Below are 19,294 nucleotides of genomic sequence, written 5' to 3' on the forward strand. Positions count from 1 at the left end.
ACTCAATTGTTGACATTGACATGTGGTGTAGAAATGCTGAATGAAATTGTAAATGTAAAAGGGGATGACTACAGTATTGATGAATGAGCAGAAAATACATTGTCTGGGTTCACAGGAGGTTGGTGGCAACTTAATTGGGGAGGACGGGCTCATGGTAATGGCTGGAGTGGAATCAGTGGAATGGTATCAAATACATCAAACACATGGTTTGATGCCATTCAATTTGCTCCATTCCAGCCATTATTATAAACAGCCCTCCCCTCAGCAGCCTCCACTGTCTGGGTTACAACCAATGTGAAAATGGATACCAAACAATACAGAATGAATGTGTTCTTGCTGTTACAACAGTTCTGATTTGTGCTTCTGGAACAGTATGTAATGCAGCGTAGTCAACCACAGTTTAGAATTGCATAATCGTATTGCACTGTGTTGTTGTGTTGTTGTACACCTGAACATGCAAACTTAACTATGCTTGTGTGTGATCGAGGGGCAGACATCAGTTCACCTGCTGCTTGGGTTATTCTGACTTTCCTATGCATCTTACAATATTCTAATTCAATCATCATGTTCAATGGTTATTTCGCACATCTTATTGCAGTGTTTTCCTGACAAGTAGTATCAGCTAGAATCATGAGCCCAACTGCAGCAGGTTTGATGCCCATCCTTTGTATAACAAAGTGAGGTGAAATGATAAAGTAGCCTATAACCTGCTACTCAATAACAGTGTTTGGGTTTTTATATTCACACATAGAGCATCAGACACCACAGTGATCAATACCCCAACCTCAGATAATGACGTCTTCACGGATGTCATCAATCAATGACCATGTTCTGATTTGAACAGTGAGTTGATGTCCAACTCAAAACTCATCGACAAAATTACACCCTACCACACATACAGTAAGCACCAACAAATTACTGCTTCAGACAGCCTGATTTACGGGATGAATAAAACCATAAGCAAGGGAGTTTGGAGATCAAGATGATTTGGATACTGGACAGCCACAGACTGTATTTTGGATATTGAATACTTAATGATGACAAATTAAACATTGGTGGAGGTACTGACTTTCTCAGTGGAGCAGACAGTGAAGTTGTTAGACAAGTGATGATTGGTTGCACATTAGAACACACACTAGACTCAGAAAGACAGCATTAAACATAGCTTCATCAGAGATGACTTGTACACAGTAACCACAGCAAGCAGAGTAGTTCAAAACATGAATCGACTATCCTGTATCATGAGTCTTGCAAAAAAGCAATTAAAGTTATTGGAGGGTTAAGCATGTTCATGGATAATGTATAATCATATTGTAATCTGGATATTCAACAGAAGTTATGTACATATGGGTCATGACAGCACGGCAAGCCTTTAAGTTCAGTCTTAGACATTTTCTGCGTATAAAATGTAAATACTTTGTCGTTATTGTTTGATATTTTGCAAACTATTCTGGTAGAAAAAAATGTTTATAACCAAGCCAGATAAAATGGTGGTGTAGTAAAAAGAGGCTGTAATATTTCCCTGTAATATAATGGCCAGGTAGTGAGGAATACACAAACAAACAAATAAACAAACAAAGAAGTCTCCCCATAGAAAACATGTTACATTTGTTGAAGCACAACAAACATGTAGGTCCAATGCAGTGTGCAATGGGTCGATCTATTCTGTATACTGTTGAATTCCACAGTTTATTACTGGCCTACTGTGTTCAACCTTTTTTTCCTTTATTGATTTTTTATAATAAAATGTCAACTTTAAAAATCGTATATTATAGAGGTTTTTCATTTTTTTCTTATAAAATCGTACAAAAAAATCATATACAATTATATTACATGTCATAATATGATTCTCTGGCTTTTGTTTTGTTGAACATAAAGGACATTTAGTTATAGAATATGCATTGAAACAACAAATAGGTTACTACAGAGTAGCAAAATAAGGATACACAGACTAAATGTACATAAATTAAATACATGCATACATGCATTACAGTGCCATGCGTACAGTCATTTTGGGAAGTCAATGATTTCAATTGGCATTTTGTTCCCATTATATTAAATGTTCATGCTTTCTTGGAATACATACATGACATGGCTTTTACAAAACGCAGTGACACCAACAGCTGCAGGTCTGGTAGCTAGCCTATCCCTCTCACTGAACTATGCCTTGTTAAAAGTGACGAGATTCTCTCTTGCTATTTAGGCTTAAACGCTTAGGATTAATCATCACCACAGACAAGAGATTTGAGAATGAAATTAGGGATTTACCTTGTCAACATTTTCAACACGAGAGATTCATTGCTAACTTTGAGACAGAATGGCCGTCTCTAGAGTATTTTGTAAGGAGGGTGATTTCTTTCATGAGGGAGAGGATCCCTTTAATCCCATTTCTTTCACTAAAGGAGGAGTGGGAAAGCCCATGTTAAAGGTATTATCTTGATAACTAGCTATCATTCTTGAAGTATAAACCACTCTTTTTTTCTTTACATGAATATGTAGGCCTACAACATGATGCTTTCATGATGGTTCATTGTACTAACAATTTTTCTCCTGTAAGCATCTCTAACTTTTGGTCCAAACACACACAAAGCTGTTCCAACTGCCCTGCTAGCTTTATTTGTCCTGTTTGAGGGGTACCTCAACCCTTTCAAGCAACATATAAAGACAGCAATGCTTTCTCAAAGTCATAACTTTCAAATAAGAATAACCTATGGATAGCCACATCCTTTTACATGAGAGGCACTCTGTAACATGCCACAAGCCACTCTAAGATTATGTGTCAGAGGTCAGTGATGACTATCTCCTGCAATCTGACCTTGAGAGTGGGCCTCTCAGCCCTTACAGAGATCTTATCCAGACTTAGCTAGTTAACACGCTTGGTTTTCCCCAGGGGAGAGGGACTCCATTTTGGCCACTCTGGATCGTAGAGAGGCTACTGGAGGAGAACGTTGATATTCTCTGGAAAGTACATCAAGCATGGGACCATAAAAGCCATTGGAATATGAATAGACATCACCAATGGTTGCTTAAACTATAATAATTGTGATGTATGGCATTGCTTTGAGGTTAGAACCAATAAGATGTCTTTTACATCATGATTTCATTTGACAGAATGTCCACATTTACAAAGAAAATCTGCACCCAAAAGGTTTTTTTCTCTCGAATTATTTGGCACCATAGAATTTCACTCAAACAAAAAGAGATAATATACAGTATCTCTAATTAAATGATGACCTCCCAGGTAGCCTGTCGTGTCTAACCACCTAATAATTTATTTTGTTCATGACCCATAGGGCCAATAAAACGTGTGACACTGAAATGTGTTAAACACTAACCATGCCTCGTCAACCATGATCTTCAGATGATTTCTAAGACACCCCATATCCGAGCCCAGTTAGAATGGCAATACGATCTTCAACCTCTGCAGTACTCCATCCTTTTGGTTTTACTGCTTTAAAGTTGCCCTTTCACACCTAGTTAATTCTGCTAGGATTTATAGAACATGCATGACTCTATTAAATGATGTACCTTGCTGCAGTTCCACTGTAATTGTTGGCTAAGAACAGATGTGAAAACGGAAATAAAGCAGATATAGTTGTCTTCCTGTCAAATTAACCTTGACAATTGCACCCACCCAATGTAATGTGCAAGATAATTCTTCATAATGGACACAGTGTATGCCATCTGCCCAGTTCAGCTGTTCGCTTGGGTGTTTACCGAAAAGAAAGAATGGAATGTACTGTTGGGATGCATTATCTCTGTGTACTCTCAAACAAATTAAAATGTATAGATCTTCTGCCTGTCATTCATCAAACTAATCATACTATAAGGGGGTATTTGTGATGGTGGTCGTATATGCCAGTGTATGGGCAGATTTAATATGACAAATGGTTGAAAACAATTTAGATAACTTTGACAACCATCCTGGAGGTAGACATGTCTCTCAGTGTCATACTAGCATGCTTTGCTCAAGGTACTGTAGATTTACAATTGTTAAAATAAAATGTATTATTCACTTACACATAACACTGTAAGTGAATGTAGGCGTTTGTAGTTGCATCCTGGCTGTGTGCATGTGTCTGTATGAACAGCTTAGGAAACCATGAGCAGACTGTGCAGATAATATACACTGTCCCTTCCAGTTTGAAGGAGTAGCTGATCTATGGGTCTGAACTGGTCTGGTTTCTACTCTGGACAGCATGGCTGCTGGCTGTCTGGCTGGGTCATGGCTGCTAGCCTATCTCTCCCTCCCTCTGAAGACCGGTCAGCTCTAACCCCTTGGGCCCTGTGAGGTGCTACACCACATGGCCACCTTCACTTTAGGAAAGGCTTCCAACACCTCACCCACCAATCACTGAAGACTGTCCCGCTGACACTCAACGTTATGCCGCTCACTGCTCACCGCTCACAGACACAGCCTCTCAGACGTTAGTCACATGATCAGGGTTCTCCCTGACTTCAATGCACTCTATCTCCTCCCTCTCCCTCACTCTCTCCCTCTCCATCATCTCCCGCTCCCTCTCCCTCTCTTTCCGTTTGGCCCGTTTCTTCTTCTTGTGCCTTTTTTTGGACGGGGGGAAAAACGTTAGAAACACAGGCAGGATGACGAAACAGTGCAGCACTGTGCAGCCTGCGGTGAGGAGGGAGCACTTGAACAGTGTGTAGGTCAGGTTGGAAGGCACAAACACTAAGGGCAACATCCCGATAATGAAACAGCAGGCGTTTTGCAAAATGGCCGCCCCGTGCTCCTCCAGTGAGATCTTAATGCACTGGGTCCTGGTGTGCTCCGTGGCCAGTACGAAGGTGTACAGGTGGGGTGCACAGTGATCCATGGCAAAGTTGAGAGTATAAATAAGGCACAAGATAGAGATGCTGTCCATGTGTACATTCCAGAGGGTCATGAGGCCCAGGACCCCCAGCTCTACGGAGGTGACAGTCAGGATCAACCAGAAGTTCCCCAGAGGGTTGATGACCAGGAAGAAGGTGAGGATGAGGATGGTGAGCACACTGAAAGCCGAGGTGAGGATGGGTGAGACTACGGAGGAGCTGTAACGGTCCATGAAGACGAAGGTGGGGTTGAAGACGATGAACTTGATGTTGTTGATGAGCGAGAGTGGGCGGAGCCTCTCCAACAGCTCCACCACCTCCTCCCTTGTCTTCTCTGTGGTCCGCGCCACCAGGTACATCCTGGACGCGATGATCTCCATTTCATCCCCATCTGTCTTGGACAGAATGATGTCCTCCATGAAGTGCTGATACTCTGGGCTGCGCAGGAAGGAGCCCTGTAGGATGGTGATGAAATCACTTTTGGTCGAGGCGCTCACATTCACCACCTTCAGATACTGAAAGTAGTTATCCATCCAGGAGATCTTGTTGAAGCCGTGGCTCAGCGTTGTGAGGTGCTCCTGCACCGTGGAGTTCCAGTACTCGATGGGCTCGTATATGTAGAAGCCGATCACGGGGCTGTAGTTACTGAAGTACTTCTGCTGGGTCGTAGCGTAGGACACACTGGGCGTGTTGCTGGCTAGGAGGTTGACGATGTTGGATCCATCACTGATTTGTAAACATCCCATGAAGGAGAAGGAGGCGTAGATCAGGTAGAGGATGACCACGAAGGGCTTGACGTAGGTGTTGGTGATCCACTCCGTGTAGTGCTCCCTCAGGAAGTGCTGGATGAAGTGGTTCTGGTAGGGCAGGACCTCGTGGTGCGTGACGTGGTCATGGCCGTCGCTCATCATGGTTTTGAACCAGGTGGGCTGGCGGTCCAGGTACTCCACTGAGGGGATCTTACAGCAGAACACACTGTGGTAGCGGTTCTGCTCCAGCTGACCAGCGAACACCAAGCAGGAACCGTAGAAGGAGAACACATAGAAGTAGTTGACCAGAACAGCCACGCACATGCTCTGGCAGAAGATCTTCACCGACTCGATGTTGGTGAAAGGGCTGGCACCCATGCCGAAGGTGATGATGTAGAGGGAACTTGTCATGGTATAGCACACCATGACGTCAGCGAAGGCGTCTGCCACACGCTCCTTGAAAGGAAGGCTCTCTCGAGTTCTTCTCCAGCCTGCCAGGAGCTCAAACACTCCTTTGGTTCCATGACCTGAAATGACAGGAACACATACTTTGTTAATGCCAATGCCAGTGAATACACAGTATTCATGCTCGGTGTATAAGTATGGTAATATTAAAAAATTCATATATTATACAGCACATGCATTGTAAAAATACATGTGAGTTAAATCTGTGGGATTGCTCATGAGCTATAAAAATAGACATGAATAGATGCACTCAGGGGCATATTCTCCATATTCACCCACACAGGCACACACACCCATATTACACACACACACACACGCGCACACGCACACACACACACACACAAACACACACACACACATATTACACACACACATATTCTCACATATTTCTGGCTGGGAGCAGCCTGCCATGAATGTGTTGGCTTTTAAACATTTGAATAAATGTAACGCTCATCCATCTCCTAAATATTTCAGTGGGAATTGTGGATTTGGCTCGTCTGCATGCTGTGTCCACAGTGTTTTAAAGATTTCTTGAAAAATCTGCCTGGTTGGTTCCTTGCTCTCAACGGCATCATAAATTTAGACTCATTTGACACGAGGAAAGAAAGTTAATTAACTATAAAGGATTAGGCCAATATAATGAGTCAGGTGGATTTACTTGGCTTGCTTTTAGTTTTATTAAGCTGCAGTACAAGTCAATTAGTTAGTGTCAGTTCATTTAGATGGTGTGTGGGAATTTCACACTACAGTATATGCAGCAGTTTATTAACATTACTCAGTATGGATGGTACCCATGATTTCCATTTCATACATATCTGGCATTTCTGTGTATGATTGGAAAAGCCCTGGGTAACATAAATGTGATTTATGAGTCGCAGGTGGGGAATGGATAATAGCGTTGGGCCCATCTGGTAAAATATCCCCAGATAATATCTCCAATCCATTACCAAATCCTTGATCTGATGTCACCATGTGCATATAAAACACAAAAACTTAATCAGGCAGCCTGGGACAGGGTTTCCACTCAGTTTGTGCAGACTAAGATGTGTATAACAAAAAGGGGAATGAATTAGCCTCCATACACAGCCAATAACAAAGCTCCACTCATTCCACTCCACCGAACCCCTGACAGGGCCTTTATCATGAAACTCCACACTCTTAGAAAAAAAGGTGCTATCTAGAACCTAAAATGATACTTTGGCTGTCCCCATAAGAGAACCCTTTGAAGAACTCTTTTTGGTTCCAGGTAGAACCCTTTTGGGTTCCATGTAGGACCCTTTCCACAGGGTTCTACATGGAACCCAAAAGGGTTCAACGTGAACCCAAAAAGGGCTCTCCCTGGAACCAAAAAGGGTTCTCCTATGGGGACAGCCGAGGAACCCTTTAGGAACACAATTTTTATAAGAGTGCAGTTAAATTAATGATTGGGTTAAATAATCAAAGTTCTGAGACCCATTAAAAAAAGTGCAGCTGCAGTATATAATTGTGCTTGTGACTCAGCCGGTCGGTCCTCCTATACAACAACAACATCAGTCAGAAACAGCAGCGGCTCTGATAAATACAGTATGTTATCACTCTCTTCAGATGCTGCTATAACGCTGCATTTGTTAGCTAATGTAAGGCGTGAAGTTGGCCATAAGCAGGGAGAGAGTCTGGATAAGGAGGACTAGATGCCAGGCGATGCGAGGAGGCACTCTCGGCGTGATACAGATGTGTCCCACGTGGCTCTATGAATCACTGTTGCATATTCTAATCATGGCTGAGTGCCGGGCTGGCCAAGGTCAGGAGCACTGCTGGCTGCTTGATTCATACAAGACTGCTGCTCTGCCTCCCTCTGACACTCTCCCTGCTTGCTCACTGTGGCTACTGTGTGTGGAGGGAGCTAGCGGGAATACACTGCGCATGCCTGTGATGCAGCAACACATGGGGGGAAAGCACCAGGGAGAGAGGAGGGGGAGGGAAGGGGGACGGGAGGGGGAGGGAAGGAGATCCACCCCCCCAGTAATGAAGAGGCTTGATAATATGTTTATCTAGTTTTCTGTTTTTAAAGTTACTCTTTTTTTTTTTTTTTGTGGTGGTGGTATCTTTCTTTACTGTTTGAGACACAGAATGCGGGGCTATGGAAGCTGTTACTTTTATTTCGTATTATTTGATATTGTATTTTTTTGTGAATTTTTTTTGGTATTTTTTCTTAAAACTGCGTTGTTGGTTAAGGGCTTGTAAGTAAGCATTTCACTGTAAGGTCTACACCTGTTGTATTCGGCGCATGTGACAAATACAATTTGATTTGATTTGATTTGGTAGCTCGCCAGGAATTTGGGTCGAAAGATAATATATAATTATATAATTGAGCACATGGGCATAGCTCTTTCTTTGATCTAATCATTCTGTATAGGCAGACTTATGAAACAAGTGAAGAACAAGACTGTAGTTTGGGGAATATGTTCAATCAATTTTTGCCTCTGGGCAAAAACTTGATCGTATTGACATAATACTGTTTAATGAATACACACTTGGAAGATTACAGTTTCACCTTGATTACTTTGAGGTTTACTTTTAAGCATTCTGCTACTTTAACAAGAAACCACTATGTAAAACAGGGAATGTAACAGAATTCAAATTAAGGGGTGAGAGCACTTTCAGAAACAACATATTCACAAGTGTGATACTCATTCAGGCAGAGCAACCTCAAAGAGTTCAGGAGACACTCTCACATCCAATATGCAAACAATGTCTGAAAAGCAATGTCTGAAAGAATCCAAACTCCTCAATCAAACATGAGGTCTAAAAACATGACTGTTCAATGCTAATCAGCTTTCCTCTATACAGAGAATGTTATGCTCAGAATGTTCAAGGATGGATGCAAAACTGAAAAGCCAAATTGTAGCTTACAGCATACATACAAATGCATAATCTTTAGAGCGAGAGAGAGGAGTTGATTTGCAGTTCACTGTCCTTCCCCTCATGTGCTGTAGAGCCATACTGTTGGCAGCACATACAGTATGGGCTGAGGTTAAGGCCTAACATTGCTTCAACTCAGAGCAATCTGCCAATAAAACAAAACCAGTGCCTCTTGATCCTTCACAATTAACGATTGTCCTATCGCCTTACGGACGGACACATTGTAACAGATAGGACTGTCACACATCTCAGGACATTTAGAGCCATGAGCAATAGGCTAGGGAGGCACACCTGCCGCACTCTCTTAGGAGGAGGGAGACACTTTATGTTGCCGTAAATTGTGTTCCAGACGGACGGAGGACAACATCCGGGGAATGATCTCTGACGCGACGTGCCATGAGGCAGTGGCCAACGGTGTCTCAGGAGGAGGCAGGCGGTTATATGAAGGTTGTACCTCATGTCCACAGCAGCTCGCAGGTACAACGTTCCATTGAGCTTAAGAGGGCAGTTTGTCAAAGGCCTCTGGTGGACCATTTCAGGCACGACACTTGAGGAACTGAAACCCTTATTGGAAGTAGGGAGGCCGCAACCCCGAGCCTGAGTCGCATCGGCCTGAGTCATTAAACCAAATTACAGCTCTAAAACCTCAGTGGCACACAAGCAGAAAACACATCAATCTGAGATGAGGAAAGGGTTATAAAGCACATACATTTGTCACAGGAGATGTGACAGAGCAAATATTGGAACCTTTTATTTTCAACATCACACATGTTGAAAGCAGCACAGTACAGCACAGCCACATCCACCCACTGCCTCCCCTGAGGCATGGAGAGGGGAGGCCCAGCCATCTGGAGAAACTCACCACTAATGGTCAGAGGTGGAGGGATGTGAGACACACTAACACACACACAGAGGTACTATCAGGCTACTCCTTAAACCTGCAGCATGGTGGAAAACATATGACAGATATGAAAACATATGCTTCATCCACTGACTAACACAGCCACCATGGGTAAATAAAGCTTCACTGCATTTGGTTAATCAATCCTCTTCCATCCCCAATTCCTTTGATAAATGTAGGATATACTGTACAAACACAATCGCAGAATCTTTTTTTATTTTGTGGCTCTTTTATTTTGTTTCTGTTTGTCCATTGAGTGCACATCTAAAATCCCAAAGGTGGCCAATTTTTCTCTACTATAAACTTTCTGTTTCTGCAGTGAATCTTGAGATTTATAACAGGAGTGTGATGTGTCCTTAGGAGTGTGTCCCTGTGTGGATGGGGAAGATAGAACTGAATGTATGATACTTCAGGAATTCAAGGGAAATCATAAATTACTGTTACAGACTTAAAATGGGGGACAAATAAAAACAAATTAAATGGAAGAAAGGGAATAAATACGGTTCCCTACAAAACTGCACAAATTGGCTATGGGACTTGCTTTATTTGAATGTGAAACAACATTATAAATGCAAGGTATTCTTGTGATGTTGAACTGGGGTGTTAACATGGCAGAACAAAATATACAAATAGTAACTGTCTCATCAGCTAGGTTTCCATCCAATTGGCAACAGATTTTCATGCGAATATTCGAGAATCGGCATAAAGAAAATATGCGCATTTTCCCACCTGTTGTATGTTTCCACCAAATGGACTTGTTGCACTAAATGTACTTTTTCGCTTAAGTTTTCATGTACCGAATAAAAATATAAAGTTCAATGTGTTTCCATCGCATTTTCAACTCTAATTAGCAAATGTGCCTTCTCTGGTCTTGGCACCTGCTCTATAGCCAACAGCTCGCAGATACGGTATGGGTAGGCTGTGCGGGTTGTCTAGTCCACATGATGAGAAATATGGATAATATTTTTATTTGTCAAACAGCAGTCAAGCATCGATCACCATGTCACCAGAATAAGACCCTCAATATTTATTGGAAAGCAGCATCAAGCTCATCACAGTGCACTTTCACCGCCCTGTGAAGTTCATCATAATTTATTTAATCGGTAGCCTAATAAACTGCATGGTTTCCAGTGTCGTAGTGGGAGGACCACACACCATATCATCGCGTGACTCCAAATGTACTTCAATATAATGGTTATTTTTATTTGCGCATAGAGGCGTTTCCACCGCCATTTCCCACATAATTAATTTTAACCACACAAAAAGATCCCACCATGTCGTTATCTGTCGGCATTTATAAAATTACCGAAACTTCCTGTTTCGATCACAGCTGTAGTGATTTTAAAAAAATATATACAATATGACTTTACTCGCATAAAAACTGTGGATGGAAACGTGGTTAGTGTAATCAGTTAATTAGTTCTATGTTCATCGGAAGCAGGCTCAGTAAGATCAATAGAACTGCTTTATAACATGACATACTGTATGGGACAGAATGGTTGGTTCTGTGTCTGTTCATATCTACATGTATCTGTCAAACATAGGTACATTATATATTCATTATTTCTCTGGATGGATCAAACCTATTTCATAGTTCTGTGACCCATATCCATATCACTCTAAATCAATTACTCTGACTTGTGTCTGAGTTTGATTAAGGGTGATAAATAATTATTACATATGTGACCTCACACAATAGCTGTCTCGCTCGGGTAAAGCCAGTTATGTTACTCTGGTAATACCGCCAGGAGTCGCGTTTGGCAGAAACAGATCCGGAAACATTCCTGCGGGTATGGAACAGCAAATGTTTTAATTTACATTTTGAAGGTTTATCTTCCTGGAAGAAAACGACTTAGCATGAATTGTTAAAACCTTGTGTTCATGGTGGCTGCACTACAAATTCACAGGAGAAGAAACCCTATTTACTCTATAGGTCTCTGTGTGTGTAATTAGAACATATCTCAGTATTTGTGCAGTGGGTTATTACATTCCTGAGGGAACACAAGGTATATTACTTTCTATTGGACATTTGATTCCTGTAATTTGATTCCAGTCATACACCAATCCAGAAAGAGCCTTGATTTGTTAGAGTGAGTGAGTGAGTGAGTGAGTGAGTGAGTGAGTGAGTGAGTGGTGAGTGAGTGAGTGAGTGAGTGAGTGTGTGCATGTGTGTGCTTGTGGCTTCCATCTGATAATTTCACAGTAAAACAAACAAGCACCTTCAACATCCATCTATCAGCCCATAAAATGGCATTACAGTTAACATGTCAATGGCCGTGACAATATCAGCCAAGCATCAACCCTGATTTAAAACTCATGAGTAAAAATGCTGGTACATTTACCAATTTTACACCAAAAGGATAATGCTCCATAACACTCAAAACAGTTTCTCCAGTTATGGGCACTTTAGTTTACTCTGTAATGCATAACAGAGTGTTTGGGACACATAAATTCAATACCTTATTGGATGCAGTTTTGTTGTAAAGTTTTATTGACACTTGCTCTCTCAGACATCATACAGGACTGCAGTGGGTGGAGAGTCTTTATGATACTGCTCCATCCCATTGGTCCAAAGTATGATACTGCTCCATCCCATTGGTCCAGCAGTCTTTGGCTAACTTACTCTTCCACTTCAGAAATGTGACCAAATAAAGGTGCTATTCAGACATATCTGAAAGAGATTCAACAGTTTTACCACAAAAAGCAAAAAATGACCCTGGGGGATTCAAGATGACTTGTTGGAAACATTCTCACAGTTATTTCATTTTTTGTTGTTGTTTATTAAATAGACTATAAACCTTACAGTATCAACACAGTATTTGTCTAGAAAATAATAGTATAGATTGCAACTTTATCATCCATTGGCGTCTAGACACAAAACATGGTGGCTGTTCTATCTCTTATCAAGAACTGGAGCGATCTGGCTTGGGAGGCCAATAGAAGTAAATACAGCCCTGTGAACCTACATTCATATATTGATTTGACTGCTCTTAGGAATCAATGTGTTATGTGGAATGAGTAAATGTGGTGGTTCCTTATTTGGTGGTGTATCGATATGAGACATTATCCATTCATTCCATGGACTTTCTGATCATGAATGATAATAACCAACACACTACTAATTAAAATCAATCCTCAACCAGTTATACTACAGTGTTTACTTATTCCCTCTTCTCTGTAAATCCCACTTTTACTCATGCTTATTAATCAGTGTGATAATTAGGTACCAAACACATCAGCTGTAATATTTCCCACCGCTTCCCTCTCCATTCTCATTGGTCCTGGTGGACAGGCTTTTGCCAACAAAACATATACGTATCTTCAGTGTCGCCACTCAAAAATGTAAATGGTTCTAACTTGACCATACTGTATACTGTACATGGAACAACTAACTGTCTGCATTGACATACACTACTTAAATAAATGATCATCCTCTCATCCTGATATTCATTCACCATGGAGTTTTCTCGGAATTTCTAATATCTGTTTCAATCACTCTCTGATAAGACTGGTCCTGGACACTAATCTGAGTACAATTCATGGGTTCTTGCTAATCAAGCCCTAAATAATATCGTATTCCCCATGGCCATAATCATAATGGCTGTGACGTTGTCACAAATAATATTAATGAATGTGTCATCAGTGTTCCAGTCCATCAGCGGCCGGCTGGGTCCCAGAGGACCAGTGTTCACCACATTGTGTGAAGCCTGTAACCAGCCGTGTCCAGTGTCACTATTCATCTTAGCCTGTGGGATAAAATCAATTCCTCCAGAATGATGTTTTCCAGAAAGGAAAATGCAAAACTCTGTAAATCAGAAAGGACCTCCTGTAGAGCACTCACTGTGATTGATCTGACTGTGGACTAGGGAGAGGAGGCATGGTTTAGATACAAGTACTAGGTATAGGCTTTCACCAGTTCTTCCAGGGTGGTGTTCAGTATTCACGAAACAGGAGAAATTACTTTGGAATTGAGTGAAACTCCCACAAAGGCCACCGTGCCTGCCTGCAGAACCATTCTGCTAAGCATACACAGCGTCAACACATTATAATTTGGTCCTTTAAAACAATTTGTTGACAATGATTTATGTTCTAGTAGTGCGAGTCAAACCTTTCTAGGACAAAGAATAACATATTTTGTAAAACAGTGGAATCATTAGAAGAACTGCAGAAAGTAAGTACTTAGTTACAGTACAGTAGGTAAGGTCAATGTCCACAGCTCATTTGGAACAGAGAGAGAGAAAGGTAGTACCCTGCCAGTGTGTCTGTGTCATGTAAGTTTCATGAGTCCTGGCACAAAGCCATCTCTCTCCCTGTTTTCCTCCAGTTAAGAACTAGCTACCCAGGGAGACGAGAACTGACAGGCTCAGCGCTACAGTAATTGGCTTCACTAAGATGACATCCCAGATAGACATAGTTGGTAAAAGACATGAAAAGGTGCACTGTGTTAAGACTGTCCAGCTGTCTCATCTTACAGTTGTCCACTGACATGTGGTGAGAGTTGACTGCCCTCATGGGGGTTGGCCCAGTCCAAAAATACTATTGTCGATTGCAATTTGGACTTTGAGTCTGGCGATAAACATGTTGCATTCATTTCAAGGATAACTACAAAACTAAATTTTGGACAAGAATGGACTCAAGTACAGTCTTTGTTTACTTTGTGAGAAACTACAGTGTCATCCCAGGAGGTGGGTGGTGCAAATCTTTTGTCTCGGAGGACCTGTCACATGTATTTAGTGACTTAAAGCGGCAATCAGCAGTTGAAACAATAACAAAGCGTACTCCCTAGCCCCTGTTTCAGTAAAAGCTGAGGGATGGGGCTGGAGAAATGTAACTACTCTCAAATTCATAGCTATGGATGCAAGGACTCACCATCCATGATATCAAAACTATAGTTTTAACCATGTTTTAAAGCTACATAGTGTTTGTTTAAATTTACTTTGTTTAGAAACATTGGAGTAAAACAAGCTTATATGTTGGGTTCTGATGGGGTACAACAGTTGAACTAAGCTCATGAGGCATTAATAAGTTATATTCTTCATGAATCAATGGGTATATATTATTCATTTATACGTTTTAAAAAATGGATGTAGCAACCGCAGATTGCCCCTTTAATGAAGTTCCTCCCTGCCTATGTCTATTCTCCTCCCTTTCCCTTCACCAAGATGCCTCTGCCTCCTGTTCCTGCTTCTTACTTCAACTTTATTTACGTCAGACTAGTGTAGTCTCAGCCTCCAGGGCTTGACTGACCTCTGAACCTTTCAGACTGGGAAAATAGGTTACTGTATATGGCAGAAAACCACATATACACAGGAGATCTCCTTGTGATCCTGTGGCTTAGAACGGAGTACAAATTTGAGGACAACTCTGCCGGGAAACTTTTATTACCCTCCACAGACAATGGGACAATTAAGATGGTGATGTTTGTAGAGTTTATCTATTTAGAAAATATTCATTTTATAAGTAGCCTGCAATTTGTGATTGTTAAGATTATCATAACTCAGTTCAAAGTTTTCATACAAACAATAAATAGTCTGGCTTTTTTATTGCAGCCATTAGATGATGTACAATAATGCTTTGTGTAACGTACATAATCAGATTAATTTTAATTGTGATTTAATAGTTGATTAAAACATTTATCTGATGATTATTTGGGAAATATCAACCATTGTTGTGCTGATGTTAGCTACAGACACATATATGCAGGGCAGGCACACACACACACACACAATTCAACACACTCCCACAAAAACAAACTGAAAACAATCAGTGGAGGACGGGGTGGCCCTCTTTGAGGAAGACCACAGCAGCCAATTTCCCTAATCCTCTCCCCATTCAGCAACATGGCTGCCCATGATAAGACTAAGCAGCTCCAGACTCACCCATGGAAAAGAAGGGGATCCCCAGCAGCGTGGAGTTAAACTTCCCGTCGGAGATGAAGAAGATGCCAGCTGCAGTCACGTTGGCGATGGCTATGGTGAGCACACCCAGTAGACCCAGGAAGGGCTTCCCCCTCAGGCAGTCCCTCATGGAGCTGGAGATGGTGGCCGCCAGCAGGAGGAGCACCATGCTGACCAGCACTTCCCCTTTAGCCAGCACGCCCGTCTGGTGGAAATCCCTCCACAGGCTGAAGGAGGTGAGAGACTGGATGTGCAGGTCCTCGCTGAGCGTGGACAGGTGCGTGATGAGGACGCAGAAGGCGTTCTCCCACTTCTCTGCGATGACGTCCTGCACCACAGGGCCATGATTGCGGAGGTAGTAGGTGATCTGAACGGCCCGGGCAAACTTCACCTGCTGGTCTCGGCTGTTGGGCGAGAAGGCCACTCCACCCAGCTGGTGGCCGATGAAGGACACACGACCGTCCTGGGAGATGGAGCACAACAGACAGGATACTATCAGACACACTGACAGAGGGATCTCAAGTCCCTACAGAGCATAGCTGGAGATATGCTGTTTGGTTTCTGTTACCTGAAATAAGCAACACTTGGTTATGTTTTTGGATTACGATTATCTTGTGAATGATTTGAACACTGTGACCCATCAACCAACCATTAAAATATGCATGAATTCCCTGCAGGAGAGATAATGACACATTTAATACATTTTACGGTAAGATAAATAATGTTATAATATCATATTTACTAAGCAATAGTAAAATTGCACTCTGACAAACTATTCTCATAATTTCTACTATAGTAAATTGTGTATTTTGGAATCATGCCTGAGAATGTCCCATTACTACGGCTACTACAGAATCAGACCACATGCACTGTACTGTCTGATTCCTAAAACACTGTTCAATAAGACATGCGTTAAACCAATCACTGGCTGCCTAGTTGTTTTTAGAAAGGCATACTGTAGGTGTCCTATCAGATCGGAGCGCCACTAGTATAGGGATGCAGTGATATTAATCCCTGGGGAAGGTGACTGATATGTGGAGATGAGCTATATGACACCACTTAACTGTCCTCCAGAGAAGATGGATCTCCTAGACAAGTGGAGGAACAGTTAACGTGTCAGCCAATAGTGAAATTATGCAAATGTATAGAGCATTGTTTGTTCATTTCGGACAAGGGCCCTAGCTGGTCTGATTTGATCAATGTTTGTAATCTGCAGCCTACTGTACTGTACAGAAAATCCTGTATCTCTTCAATGCAATATTTGATGTTGATTGTACAACTGTAACGTCAGAAAATGAATGATTCCATGGGTTATTGTAATTAAATATCACTTGCACTGTCAGTTTTTACCCCCATGAGTGGAAAGGGTTGGTGTCAAGGGGTGCACAAGGGCCAGAGCCATAGAGAATCAGGCAACTAGCTGCAATAGTAATGCGTGAAGAATGTGGCCTTGGATACAGAGGAATGAACAGTCATAGGATGTGCTATCTAGAAGTGATTTAGGGACAGCCCAGTATGAATGAACAGAGCAGGCCCCAGTGCATTACACAGCTAGGCCTGGTGCAGGAGGATCAGCTAGATCACACTAGAAATGCTCTTATTGGAGGAGATGAAACTGTAGCTAGACTCGTGCCTTGCAATTTAAGATGCTCTGTGTAGCATAGGCCTAATTTAGTACAGTACAGTTTTCAACTCACTGACTAGGCTACTCATGTTACCCAGCATGGTGAGTCTTACTCAAGGTAGACCATTACCTAAGGCTCTATCTACACTCATTAATTTAACGGGCTCAGGGTGTCAGGGTACTAGCAACAGATATGGTCACCTGTTGTAAAATTAGGCTACCTGTTGTAATTGTGTAACAGCTGATTAAAACATGAACCTCATTTATAGCCTACTGTTTAAAATGACATGAGCAGAGGTAGCCTAGCAGCCCAGCGATACATCTGCAGAGGGCTGCAATCACAGCATACACTTAGGAGGCATAGCAACATCTTACACGGGAAGTCGGGATGCAGGCCCATACTAGTCTATCAGCTATGTCATTATATATGTGCAGGAGAGGGAGAAAGACACTGCATCAGAATAGGAAGGGGAACATTCCCTGTATATTGGAGCAGTGCAGGGCTATGCAGACAATTCACAACCTGCAGCTAACAACTAGCCTAAACACCGGCTATTCAATCAATCTGTTCTGAGTGTTTCCTTGCCTTGCCTGCCTGATATAAAGACATCAGCAGCCTACATAATTGGCTGAGTGAATACAACCACTGTGTTCATTGAGAAATTATTGCAGGTTTCAGACAGTGGGTTATGGTCTCATTACAGAAACATTGTCCCACTGCTAATCCAGGTAATTCGGTTTTTTGAGTAGCACAGCACGTCAGTCACGATCTCTGACACTCATATCGGTAATTGATGCTCGCGGCCAGCAGAAACATTGTAGCCTATCGTTTTACTATAATAAAACAGAATCCTCGCCTCTTACCTTTAATGTTGTATTTGGATAGCTCACGGGCACCTTCGAGAAAGTGTAATTCGATAGAATAGCTAAACGGATATCTTCGAATATCGTAATTATATCATCCAAGATGCATCGCTTATCCTGATGGCTCAGGACACAGAGATGAGCGAAAGTGTAATTGAATCCCTTGTAATTAACACGCAAATCCAACACCTGCTTGTGAACCTGCAGGACCTGGTCGGCTAGCTCCAGTATATTTCCCCCAGACTTGGCCAGCAGAATCAGCCTGCCATATCTGCCGGGAGTGTGCAGGTCGGAATACAGCTTGTTTTTAGACTGGTCGATGGGGAAAAGGCTGTTCGCAAGACTCCGCTCTACTTTAGCAAAGCTGTGGGTCGGGGCAACCAGTATCTCGAGGTCGGTTTCGGGCTTGAATCTGCTCAGCACGGTAGATCCGAAAATGATGGTTAAGACTGCGGGAACGGTGAGGAAAAAAACCGGATGCCTACTAACAAATAAGCCCAGCCAGTAGAAAGAAGCTTTGAGCCCTCTGTGTATCATTTGCCGCAGCATCCTCCTCCAGATCCAGCTTGCAGATGCCCCGTTTCTTCCTATGAAGCACATGTGACATGAGACTCCGTTACCCAGTTTAGTCAATCTGTATGATAATACACTACACCTGGAAAAAGAGCACTGCAGCAATTTGCAACAAGACGGTCAGATATTGCTCGTCTCTCGTTGCTTTTTTTGTTTCATCTCAAGCCATTCCTCCCCCTTATTAACCTCGGATCCGTGACAATTCCTATTGCTCCTGCTGCGATAGCAGCAACCTGCGGCTGTCTGATGTGCTTGTGTACCTAGTTCTAACTACACTATCGGTGCCGCCTACTTGACTGTAACCATGTGCTGGTTGAAGGGGGAAGACGGAGAAATGCTGATGGTGGGTTATTTTAGGAAGACGCGCAATAGCCATAAGAGTCGTGAAATATTCACTAGTGCACTTCCTGAAATCACTCCCAAATTGGGAGTCCCAATACCTCATGAATGGGAACCATACTGTTGCGCTTAAAGCTAAATAGCCAGTAGCCTA

The 19,294-nt window shown here is 42.2% G+C and overlaps 1 protein-coding gene across 1 annotated transcript; it reads right to left on the reverse strand.

Annotated features, from left to right (window-relative positions):
• Positions 1 to 239: 239 nt before the first annotated feature.
• LOC121548864 (patched domain-containing protein 1) lies at positions 240 to 19,017 on the reverse strand. The gene is made up of 3 exons (XM_041860487.1): positions 18,229 to 19,017; positions 15,723 to 16,203; positions 240 to 6,103 (listed from the first exon to the last, which is right to left on the reverse strand). The coding sequence occupies exons 1-3, from the start codon at positions 18,826 to 18,828 to the stop codon at positions 4,422 to 4,424; spliced, it is 2,763 nt and encodes a 920-aa protein (XP_041716421.1). The 5' UTR covers positions 18,829 to 19,017; the 3' UTR covers positions 240 to 4,421.
• Positions 19,018 to 19,294: the final 277 nt, after the last annotated feature.

Source organism: Coregonus clupeaformis, chromosome 33, assembly GCF_020615455.1.
Source record: "Coregonus clupeaformis isolate EN_2021a chromosome 33, ASM2061545v1, whole genome shotgun sequence".
In the NCBI taxonomy this organism is placed as follows: Eukaryota; Metazoa; Chordata; class Actinopteri; order Salmoniformes; family Salmonidae; genus Coregonus; species Coregonus clupeaformis.

Bases quoted from the DNA above. Each gene is read 5' to 3' on its own strand.
- LOC121548864 (XM_041860487.1), bottom strand. From the start codon at position 18,828: ATGTGCTTCATAGGAAGAAACGGGGCATCTGCAAGCTGGATCTGGAGG. The intron at 16,204-18,228 runs GTAAGAGGCGAG...TCCATCTCCCAG, and splicing joins ATCCAAATACAACATTAAAG to GACGGTCGTGTGTCCTTCAT. The intron at 6,104-15,722 runs GTGAGTCTGGAG...CTGTCATTTCAG, and splicing joins GATCCCCTTCTTTTCCATGG to GTCATGGAACCAAAGGAGTG.